General features: G+C 50.1%; 13 protein-coding genes across 13 annotated transcripts; 9 read left to right on the top strand and 4 right to left on the bottom strand.

The window, feature by feature from the left end:
- Window positions 1-166: 166 nt before the first annotated feature.
- NECHADRAFT_75752 (uncharacterized protein) lies at window positions 167-1,823 on the top strand (the record flags this gene model as incomplete). The annotated part of the gene is made up of 7 exons (XM_003053977.1): window positions 167-241; window positions 294-341; window positions 476-552; window positions 609-1,038; window positions 1,093-1,230; window positions 1,282-1,586; window positions 1,634-1,823. The coding sequence occupies 7 exons, from the start codon at window positions 167-169 to the stop codon at window positions 1,821-1,823; spliced, it is 1,263 nt and encodes a 420-aa protein (XP_003054023.1).
- Window positions 1,824-2,262: 439 nt separating this feature from the next.
- On the top strand, window positions 2,263-3,693 carry NECHADRAFT_75753 (uncharacterized protein; the record flags this gene model as incomplete). The annotated part of the gene is made up of 2 exons (XM_003053978.1): window positions 2,263-3,655; window positions 3,686-3,693. The coding sequence occupies 2 exons, from the start codon at window positions 2,263-2,265 to the stop codon at window positions 3,691-3,693; spliced, it is 1,401 nt and encodes a 466-aa protein (XP_003054024.1).
- Window positions 3,694-3,784: 91 nt separating this feature from the next.
- On the bottom strand, window positions 3,785-4,693 carry NECHADRAFT_75754 (uncharacterized protein; the record flags this gene model as incomplete). Its single annotated transcript, XM_003054681.1, has 1 exon — window positions 3,785-4,693. The coding sequence occupies one exon, from the start codon at window positions 4,691-4,693 to the stop codon at window positions 3,785-3,787; it is 909 nt and encodes a 302-aa protein (XP_003054727.1).
- Window positions 4,694-6,022: 1,329 nt separating this feature from the next.
- On the top strand, window positions 6,023-6,897 carry NECHADRAFT_75755 (uncharacterized protein; the record flags this gene model as incomplete). Its single annotated transcript, XM_003053979.1, has 4 exons — window positions 6,023-6,090; window positions 6,163-6,358; window positions 6,414-6,776; window positions 6,868-6,897. The coding sequence occupies 4 exons, from the start codon at window positions 6,023-6,025 to the stop codon at window positions 6,895-6,897; spliced, it is 657 nt and encodes a 218-aa protein (XP_003054025.1).
- A 212-nt stretch (window positions 6,898-7,109) lies between these two features.
- Window positions 7,110-8,787, bottom strand: NECHADRAFT_75756 (uncharacterized protein; the record flags this gene model as incomplete). Its single annotated transcript, XM_003054682.1, has 3 exons — window positions 7,110-8,149; window positions 8,204-8,434; window positions 8,499-8,787. The coding sequence occupies 3 exons, from the start codon at window positions 8,785-8,787 to the stop codon at window positions 7,110-7,112; spliced, it is 1,560 nt and encodes a 519-aa protein (XP_003054728.1).
- A 754-nt stretch (window positions 8,788-9,541) lies between these two features.
- NECHADRAFT_75757 (uncharacterized protein) lies at window positions 9,542-10,462 on the top strand (the record flags this gene model as incomplete). Its single annotated transcript, XM_003053980.1, has 2 exons — window positions 9,542-9,795; window positions 9,922-10,462. 2 exons carry the CDS (start codon window positions 9,542-9,544, stop codon window positions 10,460-10,462), a joined length of 795 nt encoding a protein of 264 aa, XP_003054026.1.
- Window positions 10,463-10,847: 385 nt separating this feature from the next.
- NECHADRAFT_75758 (uncharacterized protein) lies at window positions 10,848-11,375 on the bottom strand (the record flags this gene model as incomplete). Its single annotated transcript, XM_003054683.1, has 1 exon — window positions 10,848-11,375. One exon carries the CDS (start codon window positions 11,373-11,375, stop codon window positions 10,848-10,850), a length of 528 nt encoding a protein of 175 aa, XP_003054729.1.
- A 473-nt stretch (window positions 11,376-11,848) lies between these two features.
- Window positions 11,849-12,985, top strand: NECHADRAFT_75759 (uncharacterized protein; the record flags this gene model as incomplete). Its single annotated transcript, XM_003053981.1, has 2 exons — window positions 11,849-11,935; window positions 11,999-12,985. The coding sequence occupies 2 exons, from the start codon at window positions 11,849-11,851 to the stop codon at window positions 12,983-12,985; spliced, it is 1,074 nt and encodes a 357-aa protein (XP_003054027.1).
- Window positions 12,986-14,106: 1,121 nt separating this feature from the next.
- Window positions 14,107-15,093, top strand: NECHADRAFT_75760 (uncharacterized protein; the record flags this gene model as incomplete). The annotated part of the gene is made up of 2 exons (XM_003053982.1): window positions 14,107-14,139; window positions 14,227-15,093. The coding sequence occupies 2 exons, from the start codon at window positions 14,107-14,109 to the stop codon at window positions 15,091-15,093; spliced, it is 900 nt and encodes a 299-aa protein (XP_003054028.1).
- Window positions 15,094-15,654: 561 nt separating this feature from the next.
- NECHADRAFT_75761 (uncharacterized protein) lies at window positions 15,655-19,400 on the bottom strand (the record flags this gene model as incomplete). Its single annotated transcript, XM_003054684.1, has 7 exons — window positions 15,655-15,810; window positions 15,895-15,972; window positions 16,040-16,345; window positions 16,458-16,937; window positions 17,000-17,138; window positions 17,199-17,248; window positions 17,331-19,400. 7 exons carry the CDS (start codon window positions 19,398-19,400, stop codon window positions 15,655-15,657), a joined length of 3,279 nt encoding a protein of 1,092 aa, XP_003054730.1.
- Window positions 19,401-20,296: 896 nt separating this feature from the next.
- Window positions 20,297-21,402, top strand: NECHADRAFT_75762 (uncharacterized protein; the record flags this gene model as incomplete). The annotated part of the gene is made up of 2 exons (XM_003053983.1): window positions 20,297-20,907; window positions 20,967-21,402. 2 exons carry the CDS (start codon window positions 20,297-20,299, stop codon window positions 21,400-21,402), a joined length of 1,047 nt encoding a protein of 348 aa, XP_003054029.1.
- A 1,543-nt stretch (window positions 21,403-22,945) lies between these two features.
- Window positions 22,946-24,341, top strand: NECHADRAFT_90571 (uncharacterized protein; the record flags this gene model as incomplete). The annotated part of the gene is made up of 5 exons (XM_003053984.1): window positions 22,946-23,175; window positions 23,294-23,857; window positions 23,893-23,908; window positions 23,946-24,203; window positions 24,252-24,341. 5 exons carry the CDS (start codon window positions 22,946-22,948, stop codon window positions 24,339-24,341), a joined length of 1,158 nt encoding a protein of 385 aa, XP_003054030.1.
- Window positions 24,342-24,909: 568 nt separating this feature from the next.
- NECHADRAFT_105868 (glycoside hydrolase family 5) lies at window positions 24,910-26,344 on the top strand (the record flags this gene model as incomplete). The annotated part of the gene is made up of 3 exons (XM_003053985.1): window positions 24,910-25,071; window positions 25,120-25,452; window positions 25,505-26,344. The coding sequence occupies 3 exons, from the start codon at window positions 24,910-24,912 to the stop codon at window positions 26,342-26,344; spliced, it is 1,335 nt and encodes a 444-aa protein (XP_003054031.1).
- Between the last annotated feature and the right edge of the window lie 86 nt (window positions 26,345-26,430).

The following is a 26,430-nucleotide window of genomic DNA, read 5'->3' on the forward strand; positions in this document are numbered from 1 at the left end:
AGGCGATCTTTTATATCTTCTTCCTTCCTTTCCTTCTGGAACACAATTTAAGCTTATTATGCTACATGCATGAGCCCAGATTCGTGCAGACTTCCTCCATTGGGTTACCTTTCCTCTTCTTATTTTCCTCAAGAACACATCGTATTCTTAGCCATCGAGAGTAACCATGTCGTTCCGAAGGAGTGTTTTGGCCCAGATGATCATCTGCGGTATCATTGCGCTGCTGGGTCCTGGATTATGGGTAAACAAGCTGCTTTTTCTGTTGTTGGGTACATTTCGCTAACATTCTCCAGAACGCAAACAACTCGCTGGGCGCAGGCGGTGCGCTTGAGCCATACCTAGTATGTGTATAATATTGTTTTATGTGATAATAACTGACATTTCGTGGGTCAATGCTGGAAACTCGCTGGTCTTTGGACTGATGGGCTTGTTCTGTATTCTCTCACCTATTTTCGTCAACTGGATTGGGGTCAAGAATACTTTGATTGCTGGTACTCTGGGCTGGTCCGTCTACAGCGCGGCTCTTTATCAGAACAATCGCTTTGGCACTGAGTACGTTCCCTCCTGCACCATTCATCCATACTCGCATAGCTAACTTATTTATCAAGGTGGTTCGTTATTTTCGGTGCCGCCATTTGTGGTGTCAGCGCAGGCCTGTACTGGGCTGCGGAGGGCGCCATCATCCTCTCATATCCTGAGCATGCAAAGCGAGGACGCTATCTCGCTCTTTGGCTTGGCTTCAAGAACAGTGGACAGCTTATTGGTGGCGCGATCAATCTCGGCCTCAATGCCAATCGCTCAACAGGCGGCAAAGTGTCCTATGTGACTATCCTTGTCTTTGTCTGCCTGCAAGTCCTCTCTTTCCCCGTGGCATTTTTGCTTGCTCCCCCGGATAAGACGCAGCGACCGGATGGCACGCATATTATTGTCGAGGCCAAGACCCCAGCCAGGGAGCAGCTGCGAATGCTGTGGAAGACAGTCACGACACGAAAAATTGGCCTCTTGCTGCCGATTTTCTTTTCCAGTTGGTTCTACTGGGTAGGAATTCGTCCATAAATAACCAATAGTGTTGATGGTGCTGATGACTTGTAGGGCTATGCGTCAACATACCTGACCTTGTACTTTACTGTCCGAGCTCGAGCTCTGGCCTCGTTCTTGTCTGCCATCACTGGTACCCTTGCATGCATCCTCTTCGGCATTTTTCTTGACTCTAGCAAGATTACGGTCAAGGTAGATCAAAACTTTACCCTTCTTTACTATTACGACATCTAACCTTCTCAGTCCCGTATCCGCTACGGTTTCATCTTCTCCGCTGGCCTTTTCACTTCTCTTTGGATCTGGGTGCTCATCGTCCAGCACGGCTTTGAACAAAAGCGCCCTGACTACCTCGACTGGACCTCGCCAGGATTCGGTCGGGCATTTGGAATCTACATTATGCTGCAGACGAGCGGAAACATGGTGCAGAACTACCTGTACTTCCTTATTGGTACGATCGGTGATGGCACACTGGAGCTGAGCCGGTCGACGGGCTTGTTGCGCGGTGTCGAGAGTTGGGGACAGTGCGCAGCATTTGGTATTAACAGCAGGTAAGTCAATCTACTGAAGGAAATCTGAGCGTTACTAACTTAGGTAGCAAATTCTCGCCTTTTTACACAACAGTTATCAACGTTGTCTTCTGGACGGCCAGCTTGTTTCCGGCTGTTTTAACCATCTGGAAGGTTGAGGACCGTGTCAGTTACGAGAGCGAGGCCGACGGCTTACCAGAGCATGGAGCTGAGAAAGGCGATGCTACAGAGGAATCTGCGAATAAGGCAACCGTTTGATACATGTCGCTGAGAAAAGTGTTGGTCAATTTATAGTAAGATGTGCCAACGAGTAGCTATAGCCTAGTTTAACTGAGTTCGGAACCTGCTTGGGAATAAGGAATCTAAGCTGGAAATACAATGTGTTTCCTCTTTCTCATCAATTTCTACTTAATGTCTGTACCTTCTATAATCCCTTTAGCACCACACCGGGCTCTTCCTGTTGGTCGTGCATTTTAAGTTAAGGTTAGCCTGTACTGTAATATATTAGCTGCGGAAGTTAGAGTGACAAGGGGCATGTGCCTAGTCGATGATCGCAAGGCAACCCGGGCCACTATTAATCCGATATTACGTTTCAGCTCCAGGCTACAACCAACAACCAACCTCGTCTTACTTTTCATGGTCATTCCACATCACACCTCATTTCCGGGATGTTTCCAGCAAGCCTTTGATCGGGATAATGTCGAGTCTTTTGGTGAATTTGACCTCTTTGTTACAGAATGCGGGGCATCATGTCGTTGCCCTTCTCTCTCGCCTCTACGAGCTCCTACCGTCTTGGATCAGCCGAGGTTCCTATAACGAACAACAGTTGTCAATCATAGCGACCACAACTATTCAACTCCTTCAAGATGGACGCTGGGGCTACTTGCGTAACCAGTTTGCTCTGCCTTTGAGGTTTTTCCTCACTGAGACTTTACTGGAAAAGGGCTGGCAGATGATTACCGCAACCACGGGGCCGATTCAACGGATTGGGCAGCCGGTTATCTCTGGTGGCTGGTTTCTCTCCGCCAAGGTACCAGTTCATTTCTCCAGAGCAAATCTGGCCTTGATTATCCAGATGCGATCCTCGGGGAAACTTATAGGCCTTCGCGTGAGCCCGCTTTTTGCTGCTGGGCTGGGTCAAGACTGGAAGCCTCCTCCCTACGCTGAGCTTGGTGCTGAGCGGGAGGTAGAACTTAAGCTTGGATTAAAACTGGAAGTGCCAGGGATGCTTTGTCTTCCAAAGGAACCGGGCGTTTTCCCTTGCGTCATCTTTCTGTCTGGTTCTGGGCCTTGCGACATGGACTCGACCGTTGGCTCGGTGAAGCCTCTCAAAGATCTTGCTCTTGGCCTTGCACAACATGGCATTGCTTCTATCCGCTTTGATAAAGTGACCCTCAAGCATGCGCAAAAGTTCAAAAATAGTACAACCATCACAGTCGGCGATGAGTACCTTGATCAGGCCAACAATGCCATCGCACATGCAAAGCAGCACTCCGAGATTGACCCTGACCGGATCTTCATTATCGGACATAGCCTCGGTGCGACTGTTGCCCCTTACCTGGCTCAAACCGACGAACGGGTACGCGGAGTTGTCTTACTTGCTGCACCGAGTCAGCCTTTGCACAGGGCTTACGTTCGGCAACTCCGTTACTTTGCCTCGTTGGATAGTGAGCCAGTGGAAGCCATGCAGGAGCTCATTGCGGAGGCAGAACAAAAAGCCGATGCAGCAGATTCCGGTGCTACTGTAGCGAAAGACCTTCCATTCAACCTCCCCGCTTCTTACTGGAACAGCGTCCGTGAACTCGATCCTGTGGGTACCGCGCAGAGGTTGGAGAAGCCGATGCTATTGCTTCAAGGTTCGCGCGATTATCAAGTCACGGTAGAGGATGATTGGGTTGAATGGGAGCGTGCACTTGGCAACAAGAACAATGCTCGTTTGCGGGCTTATGAGGGACTTGATCATTGTTTCATCAAAGGAGAAGAAAAATCTACGCCAGCTGATTATGATGTACCGGGAAATGTGGAACTAGAAGTTGTTCGTGACATCAGTCGTTGGATTTTGGACACGGAGACAGGTGGAAGTTCTAGTGGTAAGTAAGAACGAGTGTTGATTTTACTAGGTATATAGCAATACTGTCACGATCCAAGTATCTCAACCTAGCCTCCATTCTTCTCTTTAACGACCAAAAAAGGCGAAACCCGAAGATATCGCCCAACTCTTAAACGACAACGTCAGGGTTTGCGACGGCTTCATCATACAACTCGGCCGGAGTCCTGAACTTCATGCCCTTGAAAAACTTCTCCCGGTGTCGCTCTACCTTGCCGTCTGGAAAAGCCAAAGCGTCGCTATGCCCCATCACCTCGTACATGGACGCGGCCACCTCGGCCTTGCTCTTTTTGGCGATGAACTGCTTGATACTCTGGGCCAGAGATTTCTTCTGAAGCGTGTATTCGGGCTCTCGAGCTTTGACAAACTCCCAGAGCTCTCGCCAGGTCATTTGTTGGCCCGAGACACAGGTGAACTCCTCCCAGCTGCTGGGATCATGGTTTAGAAGCACACCAACAGCATGGGTTGTGTCCCTGGCCGATGTAAAATCGACCTTCTGGGCGCCATTTCCGTAGAGGGTGAAGACCTTGGTTTCGTAGTTTTGAACCCATCGTTCGCCAAAATCGGCGAGGTGTCGTTGGTTGGAAGGGAGAATATAATCGACCATCCATCCCTGGCAAAAGAAAGTCCAGTAGACATCCTTCTGCGCCCGGAGGGCTTCGAGGATGGGTAGTAGATCTTCACCCGCATAAAGCGGCTGGTCATTGACCTCCTCATAGTTTCCGGCCCAAGCAGAGGGGAGGAACCGCTTGCACTTTGGAGATTCCTTACAAGCCTGCAGAATCGCCAGGTGGATGGAGGCAAACTCGGGGGCGTGAATAGTGATTGCGGAAACGACAGCGTCGCAATCAGCAAGATGCTTCTTGAGGTCAGAAACGGAGTAATCAGTCACTCGCTGCTCGACCGTCGTGATGTGCGGCTTGAGGCTGCGAGTGAGGGCGACAACGTCGTGTCCTTCCTTGGGGAGCTCTTCCAGGAGATACTTGGAGACGTCTCCGAGTCCAGCGATTGCGACCTTCATGGCGAGAACTTGAAAGAGACGAGGAAAAAAGGAGTAGTTGGATGGGATTGAGAGTTGGCGGTGATGATGCAAAACTTGGTGTTGGCTTGGGTGATGATGGTAGATATCGAGGTTGACGTGGGAGAGAAGGTAGATTTTATAGGAATTTTGAGAAGAGAAAAGAACCACAAAAAAGGGGCAAAGAAATGCATCAGATCACGATTAGAAATCAAAAAGCGCAAAACTCTGAATCGATTGATGTCGGCAGCATTGTTGAGCCGACTTTTTGTTGGTGCGATCGGGGAGCCTTCGATCTCAGGCTCCCCTATGTAAACCAGCAACTGCCGGGACGGAGTTGGTAATATGGGGTCAGTATTTTCAGTAAAATGGAGTGTATGATAGGTAACTATGTGTCTTTTTTGGCCCATATTTTGCGAAAATAATCAAAAATTTCCCTTTCTTCCTAAAAGCCAACTTGTGTCGCTGTCTATCGAGATTTCTCAACTGTTCTTTCGTGGTGTTGAGAGGTTGTCGGACCCATGATTCTGTGAAACCTCCGTCCCCACTTCAGAAGCTTTATCCTGATGGTGTATCGGCTATGCTCCTCAGGGTCCCTTGTCGGCAGATTGTCTCAAATCGGTCATGGATAGTGAGTCATTTGCTTCTTCTGGATTAGCGAGTCGGGTCACCAACCTCTCGAAATACACCTTGGTCCCCTTCTCTCGTGGTTTGCTGGACGCTACTGGTTCAGAATGGAGGCTGTCGTGGCTCTCGGGATCACATTGCTGTTTGACAAAAGCAGCTCCTACAGCGAATACGTATATCACATTTATCTCTCTTCAGCTGCTACGGTTGAAATAAAAGCAATCTCAATTACATTCGAAATGATGCCTTCCAGCTCTGTGTTGTTTTTATTTACAGTCAAACCGACTTGGTAGAGACTGCCATCAGCTTCGTGGTCCACAAAGACGATTGAGCAGGCTTCTGTTTGCCCCCCTATCAGACGGCAGTAGGCATTGACCTAGTGACAGGCTCTAGGATGGTTTTTGTGGCGTCAGAAACAGCTCGGAATGTAGTAGAGGGATATGTGCGGCATTCGGTCACGGACTTGCTCGGACTTCCGGTTGTGCGAGAATGCCGAGACTGACGATCTTGAAGCATATCAACGAATCGTGTAAATCAATCTCTCTGGGAAGACCCTGAAGCGATCGGAACAGCTTGTCTGGTTTGGGCTGTCGCATTTCCGAGTTTGACGAGACTCGTGATATAAAAAGAACCAACTTCTTCATGCCTAAGCCGAGTACAACCAAAAGCCCTTCAATTCAAGCCTTGGTACTCGGAATGATCAACATGGCCGCAAAATTCAGTCTTTCAAACCCAACCAGGCCCATCCGTGTTGGAGTCGTCTTGATGAATGGGTTAGTACTTCTCCTTTGTCATTAAATGTTCACTTTGAGTCAAAGTCTGCTTACTTACTGACGAACCTTTAGAGTGACTGAGCTTCTTGACATTGCACCTGTTGGCATGCTCCATGGATTAAGCAAAGAATTTGTGGAAAGCTTCCCAGATGAGTTGCTGGCTCCAAGCCTTAAGGCTCAAGCAGTCGATTTCAAATTTCATTGGGTCTCAGAATTCGGCGAGGCAGCTCATAGTCGCCTCTCAGGCGGCATGTCAATCTTGCCGATGGTAAGTTCATACGAAATCACAAAAGCCAATGGTGCCCACTGATGACATGATGTAGGACTCGTTTCAGTCATGTCCACCTTTGGATATTATCCTTATTGGCGCCCACAACTTTGGGTACACACCCAACACTGCGGAGCTCGCCTTCATTCGCAAATGCTGGGACGAGTGTTCTGCCTTCCTGACCGTCTGTGGAGGTGTCCAGGTACCCTTGCTTGCCGGGCTACTCGAGGGCAAAACAGCGACGGGTCCACGCTCCATGCTGGGCATGTTGCGCCGGGAGGCCCCTGGAACCAATTGGGTCGAGAGGCGTTGGGCAAGGGATGGCAGGCTCTGGACAAGCGGGGCACTGTTGAATGGGACCGATCTTTTGAATGCGTTTGCACATGAGTATTGGGGAAGGGGTGATGTTGGCTCTCTGGTTGGTGTTTTGTCAAGGATGGGCGCATGGCCGAGCAGGGAGGTTGAATACCAGGATGTGATGTGGAAGGTATGAAATTCTTGCCTGTCAGATGAGGCAACCTGCGACCGACTTCTGGTGAGTAGCCTGTCACTTGTCTGAATATCACTGGGATATTTCTGTGTATTAAAACCAACCTCAAGGCTTTTGGATTGTTCGTACTTTGTACTGAATTCTCCTTCATAGCCCCCTAACTATCACTGAACAGCCTCTACTCAAAGAAAATTACAAGATGGACACTTGTCATTGGCAAAACTAACTAAACCTTGTTGATGAAAAACAACCCATAAGAGGTTAGAACCCATTTGTGATGAGTTCCGCATCGTAATACGTGCAAATCTCATTAACGGCCTTGGACTCAACACTTTGCCCGAAGATAGCCTCCCCTGCATCAAAAAGCCTCAGATCATTCGTTCCCGTGCCGACTGCAGCCCACCCCGGACCCAATTCTGGAGACTTGGCAAAATCTCCCCAAGCTTGCTGCATCGTTCTACTGAGCCGCCTTTGTTCTGCAGTGGTCCGATTATCTTCTTTGTACGTTCCAAAAACAAGAGGAATCTCGGATGTGTGCCATACTCCTGCCCCGGGAAAGGGCTGGTTGTTGGGAAAGCTGGCATTGAAGTAGTATCGCCAGACCTGTTGCCTAGCACTGGCTGCAGTACGTGCAATCATAGACGTAGTGCATGTGTATGTGTAGTCGGTGGTGATAAGGGACTTCAGCTCATAGTCGGTGGCGTCAGATGGGTATGCTGAACGAGCCAGACGTTTGGAAGCCGTGTCGTTTCCGAATATGCCATCGAGCAGCAGTTCCGGAGGGGGCATGACAGATGCCAGGACGGATCCTTCATCAGCGTTGGTTCCAATCAGAATGGGAACCTGGGCAGTTAAGTTTTGGTTGATAGCATCAAGAAAAACTGGGCCGTTTGTGGAGTTGTCGAAGATTGGGCTGAACGCAAGCCCACGATTCTTCAGCACTTTTCGGATGGAATCGACTTCAGCATTCGTGACACATTCGAGGTCTGAGGAAGTCGTGCTGGATTTGTTGCAGTTCAACTCTTCTAACAATATGTCCCACGACTTTTCGTTATCGGCTTGGGGTCCAAAGGCCTGACTCTGCAGAATGGCGGCACGGAACTGAGGAGGAGATGGGGGGTTGATGAGCAACTGCTTGACTGACCAACCACCAGCCGACTCGCCAAATATGGTGACTTTTGATGGGTCACCACCGAAAGCTCGAATGTTCTTGTTGACCCAGGAAAGTGCTTTTCGCTGATCCATGAGCCCAATGTTTCGCTGCTCTAGTGGAATTGCGGAAGATCCCGGGAAGCCAAAGACTAGAAAACACTATCAGCCTGACCTTCTCCCTTGATACATGGAGAATCACTCACCGTTCATTCTGTAATTAATGGTAACAACCACGACACCTTGGTTAGCGGCAAATGAGGAACCGTCAAAATCTGGGACGCGGGCCGACCCGAGCGAGAAGCTGCCCCCGTGAATCCAAAAGAGCACTGGCAAGCCCTCAGAAGGAACGTTTGAAGGAGTAAAGACGTTGAGATACAGGCAATCTTCGCTTTCTGGAAGTGGAGGGGTGTTGAATATGGCCCGAAACTCATCACCTATCAACATGTCAACACTTCATGTTCCAAAGGTGATATGTCACCTGTGAGAAACAATAATCACCTGGGAAATGCTGGATACACGAGGGGCGGAAATAGCTTGCATCCCAGGAAGAGCTCCAGGGGGCAGGATCCTCTGGGGGTGAGAAGCGCTTGGGTGGAGACTCGGCAAAAGGAACGCCTAGGTACTGGTGAACCGTAAGATGGGGAGCCGATGGGACTTGGCTGGCTTTCCCCATCACTATGCCATCGCTGAGGGTGACGATGGGGCGTTGGCGGTCCTGAGTTCCGCATGGATAGGCATAGCTAAGTGGCAGGCCCAGACAGAGGGCTGAAAGGAGGGATAGAAACATTGCTTCGGAGAAAGAGAGATGCTTGATCTGGGACTTTGAAATGGGGGAGAAGAGTTAGCTAGCTTCTTAAATAAATCATGCTCTTGCATTCCCCCAAGAGACTCCCTTGCACTGCCGGACCCCGAAGAATTCACAATCCGAAAACTTTAATTTCCGATCTCCCCTTTGCTCGAAGGCGAAAAACATGTGCCGAGATACTTCTGAGAGACATGTAGAAAGGGATGAGCGTGAAGTCGGGCCTACGGGGAATTTGCTCATTTTCGAGAGCAGGTATTAGGGGCTGGGCTTTCTCGTAAATGAACCTTGGAGACCCACAAGGTGCTTTTGATGCAAATATTTGCACTGGAGTGATTGACCAATGATGGCTCAGCTATCAAAAAGATCTGCCCAGTGCCGAGGGCACGGCTCGTCGTGATGGTGTATGCGATATCAAACTTACCAGCCTAAGAGCCTCACCGACTCGATGACTGAGAATGACTCATGGCTGTGGTGTTTCAAAAATCGTCAGATCGGACATTTATACGGAGTCCGATGGTAGCAGAGTTGACCGAAGACGATTGTTAAAAGGGGCCCCGAGAAGCTATTTAGGCCAACCTCTAACTACACTATCTAGCTAAACTTGATTCTACATCACGCACATAGCTCCTACTAGCAATACATAAGCACCAAACGAAAAAGGTTCAAAGCTTCTGTCAATCGGTTCTGGTTCCGGTCTTTACTAACTTGTTTGCAGCACCATTCTCTATCATCAACAATGCTCGTTCTCATTGCTGGCATCACTGGCAACGTCGGCCAGAAACTTGCTCAATCGCTGAGCAAGCGCGGCCACCAAGTGCGCGGCCTTGCGCGCAGTCCCCAAAAGCTATCCCCTGAGACTCTGGCCGCACTGGAGCGATTCGAAGTTTGCTCTGGCTACGACGATATCCCCGCGTTGGATCGCGCCTGCGCTGGTGTTGACGCGGTTGTCTGTGCATATGGCATGGATCCTCGCTTGCAGCTTGATGGACAGTTGCTTCTTCTCCGGGCCGCCGAGAGGGCTGGGGTTGAGATCTACGTTGCCGCCAGCTGGAACGGCGACTGGAGCAAGCTGGAGCTTGGCAAGCATGAGGCCTACGACGCGTACGTGTCTTTTAGACATCACGTCGAGATGACTTCTCCCATCAAGCCTATTTACATGTTCATCGGCATCTTTGCCGAGACCATGTTCTCCATGTTTGGCCATGGACACGTCGGTCCAAACATGCCCCTCATCTGGGATGCGGAAACCAAGACCATGAACATCTGGGGAACTGGCCATACGACTTGGTTTTGGACTACAGAGACGGATACGGCCGAGTTCACCGCCGAGGTCATTCAACGGGATGACGCTGCTCAGGGCGGATTTTGGAACGTGTGCTCTGGTGCCCATTCGCTTCGGCAAATCGCAGAGATTTACGAGCGTGAGCGGGGTGTCAAAGTCACGCTCAACATCCAAGGCTCCATCGGTGAGCTTGAGGCCAAGGCACTGGATGCGAGGAGCAAGGGGGATAAGAGGAAGTATTACCTCTATACTGGACTGTTCTACCAGCTCTATGCGAGCAATGGTGCCCTCAATTTTCGAAAGTTGGACAACGACCGACTCCCAGTGTCGGGAATGACTATTGAGGAGTTCTTGAGACAGAACCCTCAGATTTAGGAGTAGCATTTAGTTTTTCTGCGCAGAGTGTAGCATTCAGATGAGACGAGTCACCTTCATATGCCTCATGTCAGGAGTGTATGGTACCATACTCTCGATCACACAGTCTTGTCTACTTACAACAACCCGGTTTCTCATCTTTTTGCAAATTCTCAGTGGAATGATCAGTATCAAGTCGCACCACCGAATGCAAACATTGACGCGCCATAGCACCAGGCGGCAGCAAATACTGGACGAATTGATGGATGTTTGGGTGGCGATGGTAGCTGATGCAATAGAATTCTATAAGAGAGACAACTATGAATCAAGTGGAGATTTCCTTCACAAGCGGACTACTAGCAAGAGAACCTGAAGTAGGCTAGGTCCGTTGCCGTACTCCAGCTCGTCATTCAACCTTGGGGAGAAACGCTTCCACCTCAATCTCCAAGTGCAAGTCGGGACGCAGAAGCTTATAAACATCAACACCAGTAAAGAGAGGCCGGTTTGCACCAACGTATTCCATCAGAATGCGATGCAGCGTGAGGCCAAATTTGTCATCGGTGTTGGCGTGATATGTATTGACCTGTTGCAATGGCGATGTGGTTAGCAAAGAGAAGAACACCTTTGAAGAGGCACCGGTTACTTTGTAGACGCATGCCCAAACTTCCTGTCTGGTTCCAGTGAGGCCCGCCGCGCGTAGAGAGAGCTCTATATGGCTAAAGGCCGCGTGAATCTCCTCCTCCAGGTCGGACGGGACTGTTCCCTCTGGAGTAATGCCAGCCTGTCCACCGACGTGGATGATAGTTGCGCCAGGAGGGATGATGCAAGCATGGGTGAATCCAAGGGTCTCGGAAATCTCCTCTCCAGCACCGGGCCAGTTGAAGAATCTCACGCCATTAGCGGGAGCTGTAGTGGAGGGGATGAACTCAGGCATGTTGATAGTAGGAAGAAAGTATGTAAGTGTCTTACTGTATGGTTGTCGACAGAAGGGGGCTGGCGTCTGATGATAGTTTTATGATTAAGCTACTGGTACTTATTTACTGCTCAGCCGGCCTCCGGAACCTAATAGAGTCCGGGTCTGAAGAGTCTAGATCCTCTAGAGATTCATAAGCATGCCTTGATTATTGTATTTGTCATAAAAGTCAAACCAAGCATGGATGCGGGTGCAGGTCCAAGGCCAGTGTTAAGTCGGTCTGGTCTAGTGCCGAGACATGAGGGGTGCTAGGATATAGACTAGGTGGCCGGCGTTACTATTCACTTTGATCCACACATGACATGACACGCAGGGCGCACTAACTAACGGATAATTCCAAAAACCGAGTCACCACCAAAAGATCCCATCATCCCGCAATGGCTCACTAACGAGTCACTGGCTGGTCAACTCCTCTCACCCCCAAGCCCCCAACCATGTCAGAGTTTCGGCCTCGTCGCACCCACAAAAAGTCCCGTGGCGAGTGCCGGCAATGCAAGAGTCGACACGTCAAGTGCGACGAGGTACGACCAGCATGCACGCACTGCTTGACAAATGAACGACAATGTTCTTATGCGAGCGACCAGCTCGACCCCGGCTCCAGAGCGAACACCGTGGCCAGCTCTCCAGCTCTGCTCCACGCACGAGACCGCCACATGTTCAGCCTGGAGCATATGTCGCTTCTCTTCAACATTACAAGTAACCCAGCGGGATTCATCAAGTGCGATGAGCCCTCTGGGGCCGTCATATCCGACATCATAGAATGTGCACTGAAGAACCAATACGTTATGGATCAACTCTTGGCACTATCAGCACTCCAGAGCAGCCTCCAGCACCCAGAAAACTCTGCCAATCTTCGCTTACTCAGCATCCAACTCCAAGGAAGGGCATTATCACTGCACAACGCATCGGCAGCTGGGCTCTCCGCAAGCGGAATGCTGCCACGATTCATGTTTTCAATGCTGCTAGCATATTCTCTACTTCATGACAGTCTCTCGAGCTCACAGTTGGGAATGTCCACGTTCATTGAGAAACTAGGAGATTTCCTTCAGCTGATCCAGCTCGGCAAGGTCATGGCAACAGATTATTGGAGCATTCTCCAAGCGTCCGAGATACGGCATATCTATGTCGCCTCAGGGCTTGATCCTAAACACTCTCAATCCGTCTCCCCAGAGGCTGAAGATGATCTCAAAGCCGTCGAGTCAATGTTGACTCAAGCAAGTGCTGAGCAGGCGTCGCTCAGTTCGTGTCGAAACGCCGTGACAGCTCTCAAGATAGCCCACAGTTTGTACCAGAAGCATCGACAACACAAAGGCTTGCGTACTCAGGCCCATGCGGCCTTTCTTGTATACACGCCGTTGGGTTTCGTAGACGCGTTGAGAGAAAAGCAGCCTGAAGCTCTTGTCATTCTGGCTCATTATGGAATTCTTCTGTCTAAATGTTGTGACTTTTGGGTGGTGGGGGATGCTGGGAGGCGGCTCATACGGCTCGTTGAGTCCACCCTGGGCCCTGAGTGGGACCGGTACATGGAGCTACCAAAGCAAATCGCGTTGGAGCAGCCGAATTCGTCTTGACTGGATGATTCGATACGATCACTATTACTAGCATTGCGATTTAGGGGAGGTGGTATTTGTAGATATAGGATAGCCATTGGTTGGTTATATGAGGCTTTGCTTACCCTATGCCGAAGTGTCGACGGTATGTGGTCTCGGCTCTGTCGGACCTTAAACTTCGGCTTTAGATCGAGACCATGCAATTCATGCTGTGGAGAAGCGGCATTTGACCTAGGGTCCTGATAGGCTAACTTCCCAGGACCCCTGTATACGACGTATTCGCTAGTTAAGCTTTGCCGGTGGGTCGCGCATCTATGTTAGTGCCGATCCTCGACCTCGACCCCTGGCCCATGATGGTAATGGCGTGATGCTAGCATCTCACAAACAACACCATACTGCTCTGGAAAGCTCCCAAATCTTGCTTCAACCCCCCTCTCAGGTTTATTATCGAGTGGGACTGGAATATCTCAACTAAGGTCCGCTTGGACACGCGAGGAATGTAACAAGGATACGAGTCTTCAGAAACGTTGCTCGGACAATCCGTAACATCTCTGGCCTGGCGAGAGCCATCTACGGGTGTCTTGGTCAGCCGGATGGCAGAATAGCCCGGTTATTACAAATCCAGTCCATTATTTGACGTCGGCAGTGAATCACCTTAGAATCTAAAGCATAGATTGCAAAGGGTAGCTGAGTGTCGATTAGCAATCACATCAGAAATCGTAATTCTCTATCCGTATGACATTCAAGCCAAATTCCGCCTGGCTTATAAATCTGTGAGATCTCGGGCGTAAAGCTTGGGAAATTGATTCCGGCGCTAAGTCAAGAGTGAGAGGCGTTTCGGCCTCGCGGACGCAAAGTACCCCGACTGTGCGATTACGTGGTTGCGGAAGTGGCTGGTCTCACCGTGATACGATCCATCAACAAGGCGATGGGGAGGTTTCTCTGGATTTTGTCTCACACCGCCAAAAAAAAAGGCAGAGTCGTGTAAATTATGAATTGGAATCTATAAATACGCACTACTTGTTCACTCACGGCCGTTGATATTGTATCTTTATTCCCACATCGCCCATCTAGGTTGAATCTTGCCTTCCATCTCACTCATCTATCCATTTCACAGGACTCCTATCGTTGGATTGTCCATCATGTCTGCCCTCAAGAAAATTGCTATTGCTGGAGTCAGTCACCCACTACCCCCCCCCTCCTTTGACAGCAGACAACGCTATCAGTAACACAGAATCCTCCAACTGACGCTGGTTAAACAGGCTTCTGGCAACCTTGGCCCCGCCATTCTTACCGCTCTCCGAGAGTCAAAGCTCTTTGAAGTGACAGTCTTGACTCGCCAGGAATCCAACCACAAGTTTCCTCAAGACGTCAAGGTCAAGCCCGTTGATTATGCTTCCAAGCAGTCATTGGCGACCGCCCTTCAAGGTCAAGATGGCCTCGTGTCAACACTCTCTATTTTTGGAATCGAGTCCCAAAAGACTCTTGTCGATGCTGCTATCGAGGCAGGCGTACGGAGATTCATCCCGTCTGAATTCGGCAGCGACACTCTGAACCCGAAGGCGGCTGGTATCCCTATTTTCGGACCCAAGCTTCAGGTGCAGGAATACCTCAAGGAAAAGGCAGTTGAGAAGCCTAGCTTCTCGTATTCCCTTGTTTTCCCTGGCACGTTCTTGGACTGGGGCCTCGCTGCCGGCCTGCTTGTGGATTTGAAAGGCAAGTCTGCCACCCTCAGGGACGGTGGCGATGTTCCTTTCAGCGCATCCAGACTGTCAACCATTGGCCAGGCCGTCGTCGGAGTGTTCTCGCACCCGCAGGAAACGGCCAACCGGGCGGTCCGCGTCAAGGATCTCGATGTGACTCAGAATCAGCTCATTTCCATTGCCAGAGAAATTGATGCCAGTGGGGAGTGGAAGATTGAGCATACCAACACCGCGTCGGACGAGAAGGAGGCTCTCGCGAGCCTGGCTGGAGGTCAGACTGATGAAGGAGTTATCTTGAAGCTGCTTTTCCGGGCTGTATATGGAGAGGGATATGGGGGTAGGATTGAGAATGATGATAACGAATTGCTCGGGGTCGAGGGTTTGGACGCCAAGGGATTGAAGGCAGTTGTAAAGGCGGCCCTGTGAAGGCGTGTCTATCATGATCCGAGAGGTAGCCTGGACTCCGGGCTCCTCAGCCAGACCCTAGCACCTAACCAGATCGGAGCGACATGAGCCCAGTTCTAGCATTGAAAATGCATTTTTGGTGTGCTTGAGTTTCGTCTCCGACTTATTCGGGATAAGGATGACACACGACCTCGCTTAGTTCACAAGGCCACGAGATATACCTATTATCTTCAGGTAAGTTGCTAAGTATGCATTGTGCTGCACTGATACAAATGAATGATTACTGGGTTAAGTCTAGCCTTAGTCACAATGATGTGCTAATACCTGTGACTGATCATGAGGAGAAGTTCTTATTTGAGCAGTGTTCTGACAACTTGTTTGAAATAGCGTCGTGATACTAACATGATCCTAGGGAAGTCGTGGAAAGATGGTGAATCCCCTCAAATATCTATCTAGAGTTCTTGGGGAGTTGAACCCTGCTGCATTTCGGAGTAGGTAACATCTCTGTCAGTCGCCGAGAAAAATTGGCGCAAAGAATTTGCGGCAAAAGTGAAAGATACTTTTCAACAAGTACCACCGCCATCATCTGTTTTGCCAAAGGTATGCACCTAGAATGACCATCATTGCCATACTGATCACGTGTACGAGCCAGGCCGATGGAAGGTATTCGTGCCAGGCTGGTGGATGGTATACGTGCCAGGGCGGTAGATCAGCCATTGTGGGCCAGGCTGAATATAACTGGGCAACAGTACTCAGTATCGCGAACACAAAAGCCTGGAGGTCTTAGCGTCGGTCTTCTCATTTGGGGGATGTCTAGCATACCGCAACTGCTACACGGTACACTTGACGAGTGATAACATGCTGTTCTCCCTCTATCTTCCATTTTTGGAGCCTCCTCACCTGTACCATAAAATTAGCTCAAGGCCATGGCCTTTTGGCGGCTAAGCTGGAGTCAACGGCGTCTTACCTCATTGGCTTTGGGGATGAGTTGCTTGAGTTCGTTCTGGACATCCCTCAACTCGTTGCGATGCTGCTTGATTCTCAGCAGAGACATGAGGGCCTCTCGGTCGTTTCGCAAGCTACGCCATAGTGCACCGTGAGGTAGTGCATCACTGCCGAATATTACATCCTCGGATAAGAAATGGTCCAGTTTGGCGAGCAGGTAGGAATTGCTGTGGGTTATTCGGTCTAGAATACGTGGGAAATTTTCTATCCATTCTCGGAGTTTTTCGGTGGAAATATCGTTGGAATACTTCTGCTCCATCTCCGCAATCTATCAACGTGGATTAGTTGGGTGATACTAAGGACGGCCGGGTTGGGCATCTTGAAGCTAAACAATGACAATAGTGGAACTTCCTTTTTTGCCCTGTAGAATGGAGACTTACGAGAAGGGTTAAGCTGGCTTTGAAAAGGTCTTGGATGTTTTGATGATGCTCAACGACCACGTCGAGAGACACTGCTAAAGCAGCAAGCGCATATGCCCTTGGTGAAGCAGTTGTATCACTGCAATTCGTCTCGGCTTTGAGAACGATGGGGTCTAATTCCTCCTCCTGACTTAGTCTCGGCTCCTTACTACAGGAATCTCCGTCGAGGAAGGCAGCGGTCCAATATCGATCGCTCTTGCCCGTCACCATAAACGAGCACACAGCTTCGTGTAAGAAGAGTGGATGTGGAAGGTTGAAGACCTCATTGCTGGAGAGTTTTGATCTCTGGCTATTCAGGTTCAAAAACGAGAGGCTGTGACAAGCTCGAAGTGGCCTCTTGGTCTTGTCATGGGAGGTAGTTCGGATGTTTCTCTGATGCTCACTTCCGATCTCAAAGAACGGAATGTTAAATGATATGATGAAGCAGCCCCCCGACCAGTCCTATCGAGGGATTTAGATTGAGTAAATATCGAAAAAGATCAAGCAAAATTCTTATGACTTACAGACGCTCTCAAACTGAACTTTGGTTCTGGGGTTGGCGTGATGTAGTTAGCAAAGAGGTCACAAAAACCTTCGGTTTGTGAGGCTGGTGTGGTTTTGGTCAGGGCCACAACACTTGATCCATCGGGGTCCTCGATGTAGCTACCCATTGGATTAGAACCAAACTTCATAGAAATGCATTGGCGAGCAGAGGAAACTTACATGCGTCGAGGATGACCAGTCGTGTCATCGCAGGCATTGTTTTGCAAGCGCTAGGAAAGAGAGATGTGTTAGCTTCTTATCTTCTCCACCAGGAATGCTCTGCTCCATTATTCTGCTATTTTGGTGGAATACCTTTCGTTGGAGAGCGTGATAAAGTCCCCGATAGCCCAGTACCCTTGGGTAGTTCGGCTTAGGGTATGAAGAACCTTCGGTCACACAGTTTCGGTCAGAGACCCAGGCTCTAGGTCCCTGATCATCTTCGAATGTGGGATTTTCGGCATCCCTAGGGCCGGACCCGTCGAGGGCAAAAGACGCCCCTTCACAAAATCGTTCAATCTGGGAGATACGGCGCTCCCAACGCGCCGAGGGAATCTTGGGTTGGAAGAAGGTCCACAACTCCGGTGATACCTCGATGCCCATCTCCCTGATTACGTCGATATATGGCCTGTTCTCCACTGACCCTATAAGCTTCGTTGTTTGGCCAAATCGCGTTTTCCATTCATCAGCAGGCTCGCTGACCCATTCTAGAGTAGCTATGGTTGGGGAGATCCAACTTTGTAACGTCTTGAATTTTGGAGGGTTTCGTGGACTCTTCTTTGTTTTCAGATCTTCTTCAACATGACCGGTTGGCTTCGGGAAGATGACGGGTACATGCTCAAGCAGCTTGCCCAAGAAGGGTCGGTTATTACGCCTGACAGCCTCTTGTCGAGGCAACACTGAGGACAAGGGAACGGATCGGTTGAAACCACCGGCACAGAAACTGAACCTCGTCAAAGCGCTTTTCTCTAGATCTACTTTGGCAATAGCAGACATGTTGAGTTGTACCTGGCACCGAACAATACTGCTGGAAAACATGTTGAGTTCGGCCAACACATCGCACATAGGCACCATGTAGCAAGTATGCTTTCCAGGGCATCCGAGAACAAGATACCCGGCAAGCAGCCCTGTCTGAGAGTCGAAAACCGCCGAACCCGATGTTCCTTTGGGCATGGGAAAAGATGACTCGATGCAAAAGAGCGTCTGGAAATTGCGTGACCCTGGCTTCTGTAACAGCATTGACGCTGGGAAAACAATGCCCTGGACATACCCCAGAGATGCTGTTGTGATTATGATTGGCCGAGCCTTGGTCTGACCATGTACATCAAAGACATCAGATAGTTGCACCATCTCTGCGCCTCCAGCTGTGCAGGCCTCTGGACCAGGATTGACATGTATAGGAAAGAGAAGGTAGTCCATTTTTGCGCTGGTATAGCAACGAGGAGGAGAACTGATGGGTTCGGTTTGCGGCGAGGAGGAGGAATCATTGACGATAATGTTGCTGACGGTTCTAGGCTCTGAGGAGCTCTGAGGAAGTGGACTCGAGGCGGGCACCATGGGGGACCATGAGGTGTTGCCCTCAGTCTCCTGTGCCGAGCTGCTCGATGAAGAGCCGGAGAGGTCGATTTCTACTTCCTCCGAGGAAACGCTTCCTTCGCTCATGGTACGGACGGTGCCGAAATCCGAGGGGACTATGTCTTCAACATCTCCACGGCCCCTAGCATCATCGTCGGCGTGGTCTTCGTCGTCGTCGTCCCAATCGTCATTGGTGTGTTCCCAAGTTGGCTCACTCTTGTGGCGACTGAAGTTAACAACATGCTCAACAGTGAGCTGGTAGCTGGTTCCGTCCAAAAAAAGTAAAGGGCCTGCTGTGGCGGATTGCCTTTGTAGACCCCGACGCGCCTGGATTGGGCGACATAAGTAACTGTCTCCCGTGTGGGATCCGAAAAGCTGAAGGACGACGGGGTGCTTGATATTTTCCCGAATATCGCCCCCTGGACCTTGGTTGGTAAGCTCCTCGGATTGACGTGCAGATGATGAAATGGTGGACGCAAGTCTATGTGCTTGGGCATTGCCTGCCATGGTAAGTTGAGGCTCACAGGGAAGCTCTGGCGGAGTGGCTTTCCCGAGCACGGCGAAGTGAGCGAAAGCCCCTCCTGGCCGTAACAGGGAACAGTTCTTGATGGATCCCTTTGCTTGCTTGCGAACCTTTGAGTCCAAGCACGACACAACTATGGCAGGACGCGACTCGTCTTGGTTCGCGCCAATTCGATATATGCCAATCCACAGCTTATGGTCGGACTCTGGGATACCGGAGTGCTCGAGGAGGTTTTGTATGATGGATTTGTTTGCGTTGTATATGGCTAGATCCCCGCCTTCGGCCATCCAGACTTGTTCTTTTCGTAATGATGCGATTGGTCTCAATAGTATCCCTTTATAGTCCATGATGAACCAGTTGACATAGGAAGGATAGGTATGGAGACGAGGCAGGGCTCGATGTCTGATCGGACTTCAAGAGGCAAGTCGACAGTGTGTAGCTTTCGATACCAATCGCACTATGCAGACAAAATGTTAAAAATTGCTGCCTTTCTCGGATCATGATTGCTTCTTTCTTTCAAGGAGACACTCACTGTCTTCTTTCTGTCACAGCTGGACACGGTGAGCGAGATGAAGCATGGATGGAATCTACTCAGATCGACGGGGTCTACTACGTCAAGATCAGAAAGCAATAAGAGGGAAGAGAAAACCTCAGATGCCCAAACGTACGTTTCAGGGCATACCAGGCTAACTGCTGAGACACCCTGGCCCCAGGGACATGGTGAGATACGCCCGACTTAGCTGGACACGCCAGGATGGCGTCGGAGAGCCTAAGCCAAGCCAATCACCAATCACCAATCACCTCCCTGCATGTGACTGAAGCGCAGCGGGGTTCTTGGCCACATACGCGATGTACAACAGCAGCTCTGACTGGTGGGCTTGGGCCGGTGATCGGTGAAAAGTCGCTCGGGGGCGCGTCCTAGATGGTGTTGGAGCCCAACGCTGCAGATAGCCTAGAGCGACACGTAGCGGTCCTGGTGCATGACTGGGCTATGCATGCATATACAGCAAAGTCTCCCGCATGAGGCCCTTGACCGAAGCTCTCTGCACGGCCTGACTAGCTGTTGTTGGTGGGGAATCTGTCATTATTAGATGAGCTTGATGCGTGCCGTGAAATGGTTGTTTAGATTGCCCGACCTTTCGTGTTTGCTGTCACATTCTACTTCAGTTGCACGGGCTCTCAGATGTCTCTCGTGCACACCTTCCTCGGCCAGTCGCCAGATCAGCTTCATCTTGTGAATGGAGATCAAGTATCGCTCCTCGACTTTAGAGCCTACGATGAATATGTCCGAAGGCAGCAGAAGATTTTCAATGATATGAGCGCTTCAGCTGTGTCCCCTTCCGATGTAGGATCCCTTGGCAAGGTAGCAGATGAGATCAGGCAACATAAGCAACGAGACCGGGCTATTTCCTGCATAGCTACACTATCGGGCAATAACAATAACATTGCTTGTCAGGCCACACTTAGTCTCGTCGTCCGTCTGATGCTGATGGTTGAAATCGGTTCCTTGGAGAAATCATTCGGATTCATGCATCATACCGGCCGGTGTCCGCTACCACAATGGATGGAGAGCGACTTGGCATCTCTAGCAGCACGGCTTTTTTGTGCCTCCCTGCCGACCAACTGCAGTATAATGTCAATTCCCACCACTTTCGATGCCTGGAGTCTTGAAAACGTTGCCGGCATCAAGATCGAGTTCACTGACAATCTGGCGGACCACCTGCGGCTGGCAAATAATGACACGCAGCTCTATGTATTCCACCACGTCGCATATCTCGAATACCAAAGACACATGTTAGTATTTCTCCAAAACCCCCTCTTGCTACTTTCTCAGGGCCTCTGACTCAATGAAGCTCGAACTCTCAGAACGCTGTTCTCCCAGAGGGACTGGCAGAGGAGACCCTCAAAACACTCGCGATCCTCTTTCCTCAGTCTGATCACTGGAGCCCATTGCGATCGACACGGAAGAAGAGAGCATGGCTGGAACGACTACGCGTAAACTCCAACCGCAGGATAGACAGCCGTCTCACTTGTTGTGGAACACCTAACATGGACGACAGACAACTCAGCAACTTCCGTTTCTGGAGGGATCGCCTAGCCATCATCAAAGAAGTCTACGATGAGTCAACGCCAGACTCGTTCTCTCAGTGGTGGCATGACCGGAGGAACGGAGTTCAGTGGCACAACTTTTGGGTAGCCATGGTAGTTCTGGGACTGACGGCCTTCTTCGGGTTCATACAGTGCATTCTTGCGGCAGTCCAGGTTTACAAGGCATACCATCCATCTTAATGTACGTACAAGAAGCGAGAAAAATGGAGGTAGATGTTGCATGTTCCTGGTGGTACGGTAAAGAAGGGCTGGGCTAATAATGGCAACCGCTTTGGGACTATACGCTCTGATCTGTTCCCTAGCCACTCCCAAGTTTTCTACAGAGGGAGTATCTCGATGAATGTTTCGGACTACTCGAAGGGATTGATAGCACGCCCGTCCTTAATCTTGGTATTTTTGCTTGCAGTTGGATTTTCGTATTAGAATGGGTCTTCTGGGCAAGGTCGTCGAGTTAAGGTTCCATCCTCTTACCCCTTCCCTGTTCATGCGTCAGGGGCTATAAGCCAGATTCCACAAGGAGACTAGCGGAAAAGACATGGGCTTTATTCCTAATCTTATCCCAAGAGGTAGTCAAATGGAGACCTTGTGTGATGGTGTATGGGCAATTTAACCAACCCCATGGCCTGAGCGTAGAGGTACCTCAATCACAAAGCGGTGAGCGCATGGTGCCCCTTGCTTTTTCGGATTCTTCGTCATTGCCGAAAGCTAAGATTCTCGGGGGCACGGGTTATTAGGGCAAGCCGACACGGAGTAACTGACAATCCTACATCAGGGCGTCTATCCGAAGCGTGTCGGAACTTAAGGCCAAGATGGCCCGAATACCGGTAGAGTGTGAAATGAAACTTTACAGGGGAGAGGGTATGAGGTTCCTAGCAAGTCAAGGGTGTGTCATGCGATTGGATTGCAAGTGGTGAGGCGAGTTCAGTTCGTCAGGAGGCCGATGAGGAGTCATTGGACCTGGAGATGCCTTGCAAATCTTTCTTAAACATAAGTGTTTTACTCTTTGCCTCGACGTATCTGGAGGAATTCTAGGATAAATTGTTGGTATTTTGACGTGGTTTGGTAGGCATCACCCTGCCTTTTGGTCTAGCAGCGTCGTGGCACACCAGTTAGTGATCTAGGGTGCCGTGTGAAATAGCGAAGCGAGTGATAGATTGACTACTGTAACACGGCTCCTTTTTAGTACAGAGAGGGTAAGGAACTTGCAGTCTCTCATCTAACGACAGGAGTTTTCGGTATGGTTCCACATTAAAACAATGCGGGGTTGCCTGTTAGTACCTCTCTATAGTATCAAGAGGCAGAAGATCTCTAGAAACTTCCTTAGTGTCTTAAATTATTCTGCCCACCTCTGTCAAAACTTCCTGGGAAGTAGTAGGTCAACACGTTGAGACCCGCAAGACCCATTCTCAAAGTTCCTTGAGCCAGCACTAGACAGCATGAATTTCCCCTAGGTACTACCTCCCGGCATGTCCGTATTCTCGGAAGTCGGATTTCTAAGTTGTCCGGACTAATTCTTGGCTTACGACAATCAAACTGGGTTTGACTTATCCGTTGCATTCGGCAGATCAAACTGACCGAGACTGGAGAGAAAAGGGGCATCTGCGCTCTATTATATAAGGAAAGAAAATACCGTTTGATACTACATAGCACCTACCTCTCCATGTGTCTTGTCATTAACTAAAGTAATAGAATCCTTATTTCGTCAAGTTAAGCCCTTATCATCATGGTAGACAACTCGTCAACACCCGTGCCTCATCAGGTTCTGGCGTCGGTGAATCTCAGGCCTTTCACTGTTTCTGTTCCTCAGTCTCGCATCGACAATCTGAAGACACTCCTTAGCGTATCCCCAGTTCCACCTCCAAATTTCGAAAACTCGCGTTCGGATGGCTCGTATGGAGTCACAAGAGATTGGATGGGCGCCGCGTTGGAGTATTGGAAGAAGACTTATGACTGGTACTGACTGCTCTTTACTATACCCTTTCCGTTCAGTATTTATCACACCTGATTTCAACATCGCTCTTTCTTCGTTTCTTACAGACAAACATATGTGGCAGTGCTGATCGACCCATAGGCAACAATGGGAAGGAGTCCTCAACAAGATCCCGCAGTTCCAGGTGGAAATAGAAGACGATGACAGGTCTCGATATGATGTGCATTTCATGGCCATATTCTCGGCGAGCCCAAGAGCTATTCCTGTACTTTTCTTACATGGATGGCCTGGCTCCGTTGTCGAGTTTCTGCCATTGATGCTTCATCTGAAGTCACAATTCGATGCGAACCCAGCGGCGTTTGGCTACCATATCATTGTCCCATCTCTGATAGGTTTTGGGTGGTCTAGCCCTCCGCCAAGCACCAAAGACTTTCGCTTCGAGGATAACGCCCGTCTACTATCCAAACTGATGACGAATCTGGGGTTTAGCAAAACCGGCTATGTGGTCCAAGGTGGGGATATTGGCTCGCCTATTGCATGCAGTCTTGCTTCACAAGACCCAGCTTGCAAGCTTGTTCATGTCAACTTGTTTGTCATGTCGCCCCCGGAAGGGTTTGACGAAAGTCACATGCATGAGTATCAGTTCTCCGACGAGGAATTGACGGGCCTGCAACGCGGCAAGACCTTTTGGACCCACGGAACAGCGTATGCTCTGATTTAGGCAACACGGCCTTCAATAGTAGGCATCGCAATAGGGTCTAGCCCGGTAGCATTGCTGGCTTGGATTGGGGAGAAAATGGTCGAGTGGTCTGATCAGACCCCGACTCTCGACCTCATCCTCACGAATGTGTGCCTCTACTGGTTCAGCGGATGTCTACCGACGTCTTTGTGGAGCTACCGGCAGATGATGAGTGGTGGAAATCCATCAACTGGATGGGAACACGTCAACGCGCCAATGGGGTTCTCGGCCTTCAAGTATGAATCTGGCAACCCTCCGAAGGCATGGATAGACACCACTGGCAAGGTCAAGTGGTACAGGTGGCATGCCGAGGTACGTAAACTTTAAAATGATGCTGATCGGATATTGCTAACCTTGCAGGGTGGTCACTTTGCGGCTTTGGAACAACCGATGGTACTTTGGGGTGATGTGGTTGAGTTTATAGAGTCCACGAATATGTTTTCTCAGTGATAGACTCAATTTGATACCACAACACGGGTATGCAGCTTGATCACAATGCATACAATATTGCCGTGATTGAAGTTTTGGACTTGTGATCCGATCATCTCACAATGCCATGATTCTTGGCGAGTTCGCAGGTTAGTACGAAATTGTCGACGGCAGGACTGATCCCGTTGCCTTAGACGTGCGGGCATGCTCTTTAGGCTGCTTAATAGAGAAATGAGGTCATTTGATCACTAGAGTTTTGTGTATATAGCCTTTTCTATAGTTTGCAGGGGCATATTGAACCGCTTCCCCTCGGAGCCGGCGGGCCGGGCCGTGTTGGCGGGGAACCGCCAATTCCGTTCCGAATCTGGACGCTCCGGAGTGTCCAACTCCGGCATCGCCAGATGGATTAACTTTCTCGCCTCATAGGCATGTGTAAGTGAGGGGAATTTGAATTATAGAAAAGAGAAGCTGGCATTAAAATGGTTATAAAAGGTCTGATATAACAGTCCTGGAGTATATGTCCCGAGTCTCAGCAGGACTTGGATAGCCTTGAACTCAACCTCAACTCTCTGACCTGACGATATTTATCATGAAGTGCACTTCCATCGCTGCTCTTGGAGCTGCACTCGCAGGCACTCTTGTGTCCGCGGTGCCTGCTGGTTTCGTTACCACTAATGGCGAAAAGTTCTCTCTCGACGGCGAGGACTTCTTCTTTGCCGGTAGCAACGCCTACTACTTCCCCTTCAACGTTGTATGTCTTATAGTCACCAGCTTTCAAAATCCCTTCTAACCCTCGCAGTGGGGAACGGATCACTACCAGGACGTCAAGGTTGGCTTGGTCGCCGCCAAAGATGCTGGTCTGAAGGTCATCCGAACTTGGGCGTTCCATGAGAACAACAGAACATATGTGTCAGGTGGACTGCCCAAGTACAACACGGGCGGAGAAGAGACCGTTATGCAGTTTTTCAACTCGGACGGAACTGTCGATATCGACCTGGGCGTTCTCGACGTTGTTATCGAGGCTGCTGAAGCCACCGGCATGAAACTCATCTTGGCATTGACCAACAACTGGGCTGATTACGGAGGTATGGATGTGTACACGGTCAACCTCGGTGGAAAGTATCACGATGATGTAAGTGGAAAGGCCTGTCCTGGTTTCAAATATCTAACAGGGATCAATGCAGTTCTACCGCTTGCCAGCCATCAAGAAGGCGTACAAGAACTACGTCTCAGCTGTTGTGAACAGATACAAAGACTCCCCAGCAGTTTTCGCATGGGAGCTTGCCAATGAGCCCCGCTGCGGCGCCGACGGCAGTCGCAACCTCCCACGTGGTCCCGACTGCGGCCCTGAACTGCTGACGTCGTGGATGGACGAGATGAGCACCTTTATCAAGTCGCTCGATGCGGATCACCTGGTCACTACTGGAAGTGAGGGTGGTTTTAACCGGGTGTCCAGCGACTGGGCATACAACGGCGCAGATGGTGCTGACTTTGACGCCGAGCTCAAGCTGCCTAACATCGACTTTAACACATTCCATTCCTATCCTCAGGCATGGAGCAAGACGACACAGTGGGTTGAGCAGTGGATTGTTGACCACGCCGAGGCAGCCAACGGAAAGCCCGTCGTCCATGAAGAATACGGCTGGACTGACAAGTCGACTCGCGTCAGTGTCTTGAGCAAGTGGCAAGAGGTTTCGCTGCAGCACGAGGTGAGCGACATGTACTGGCAGTTTGGGTACTCGGGATACTCGTACGGCAAGAACCACGACGACGGAAACACCATCTACCTTGAGGACGATGAGGCCCAGCCCTTGGTTTATCAGCACGCCGCTGCCGTCAACGGCGGCGAAGTGCCACCCCCAAGCTCGACCACCATTGGTACCACTCCCGGACCAACCCAGACAAATGGCCCACGACAGGTTAAATATGGACAGTGCGGTGGTTCTGGATGGACTGGACCAACTCTGTGCGAGTCTGGGTCGACTTGCCAGGTACAGAACCAGTGGTACTCTCAGTGTTTGTAGAGTGCCCGTTGTCAGGTCCAGAGATTGGACAGGAGAGCTGATAGTTGAGAACGAGTACACTCCTTCTTAGCTGGGAAAGTGCTAGT

Source organism: Fusarium vanettenii, assembly GCF_000151355.1.
Source record: "Fusarium vanettenii 77-13-4 chromosome 1 genomic scaffold NECHAsca_1_chr1_3_0, whole genome shotgun sequence".
NCBI lineage: Eukaryota > Fungi > Ascomycota > Sordariomycetes > Hypocreales > Nectriaceae > Fusarium > Fusarium vanettenii.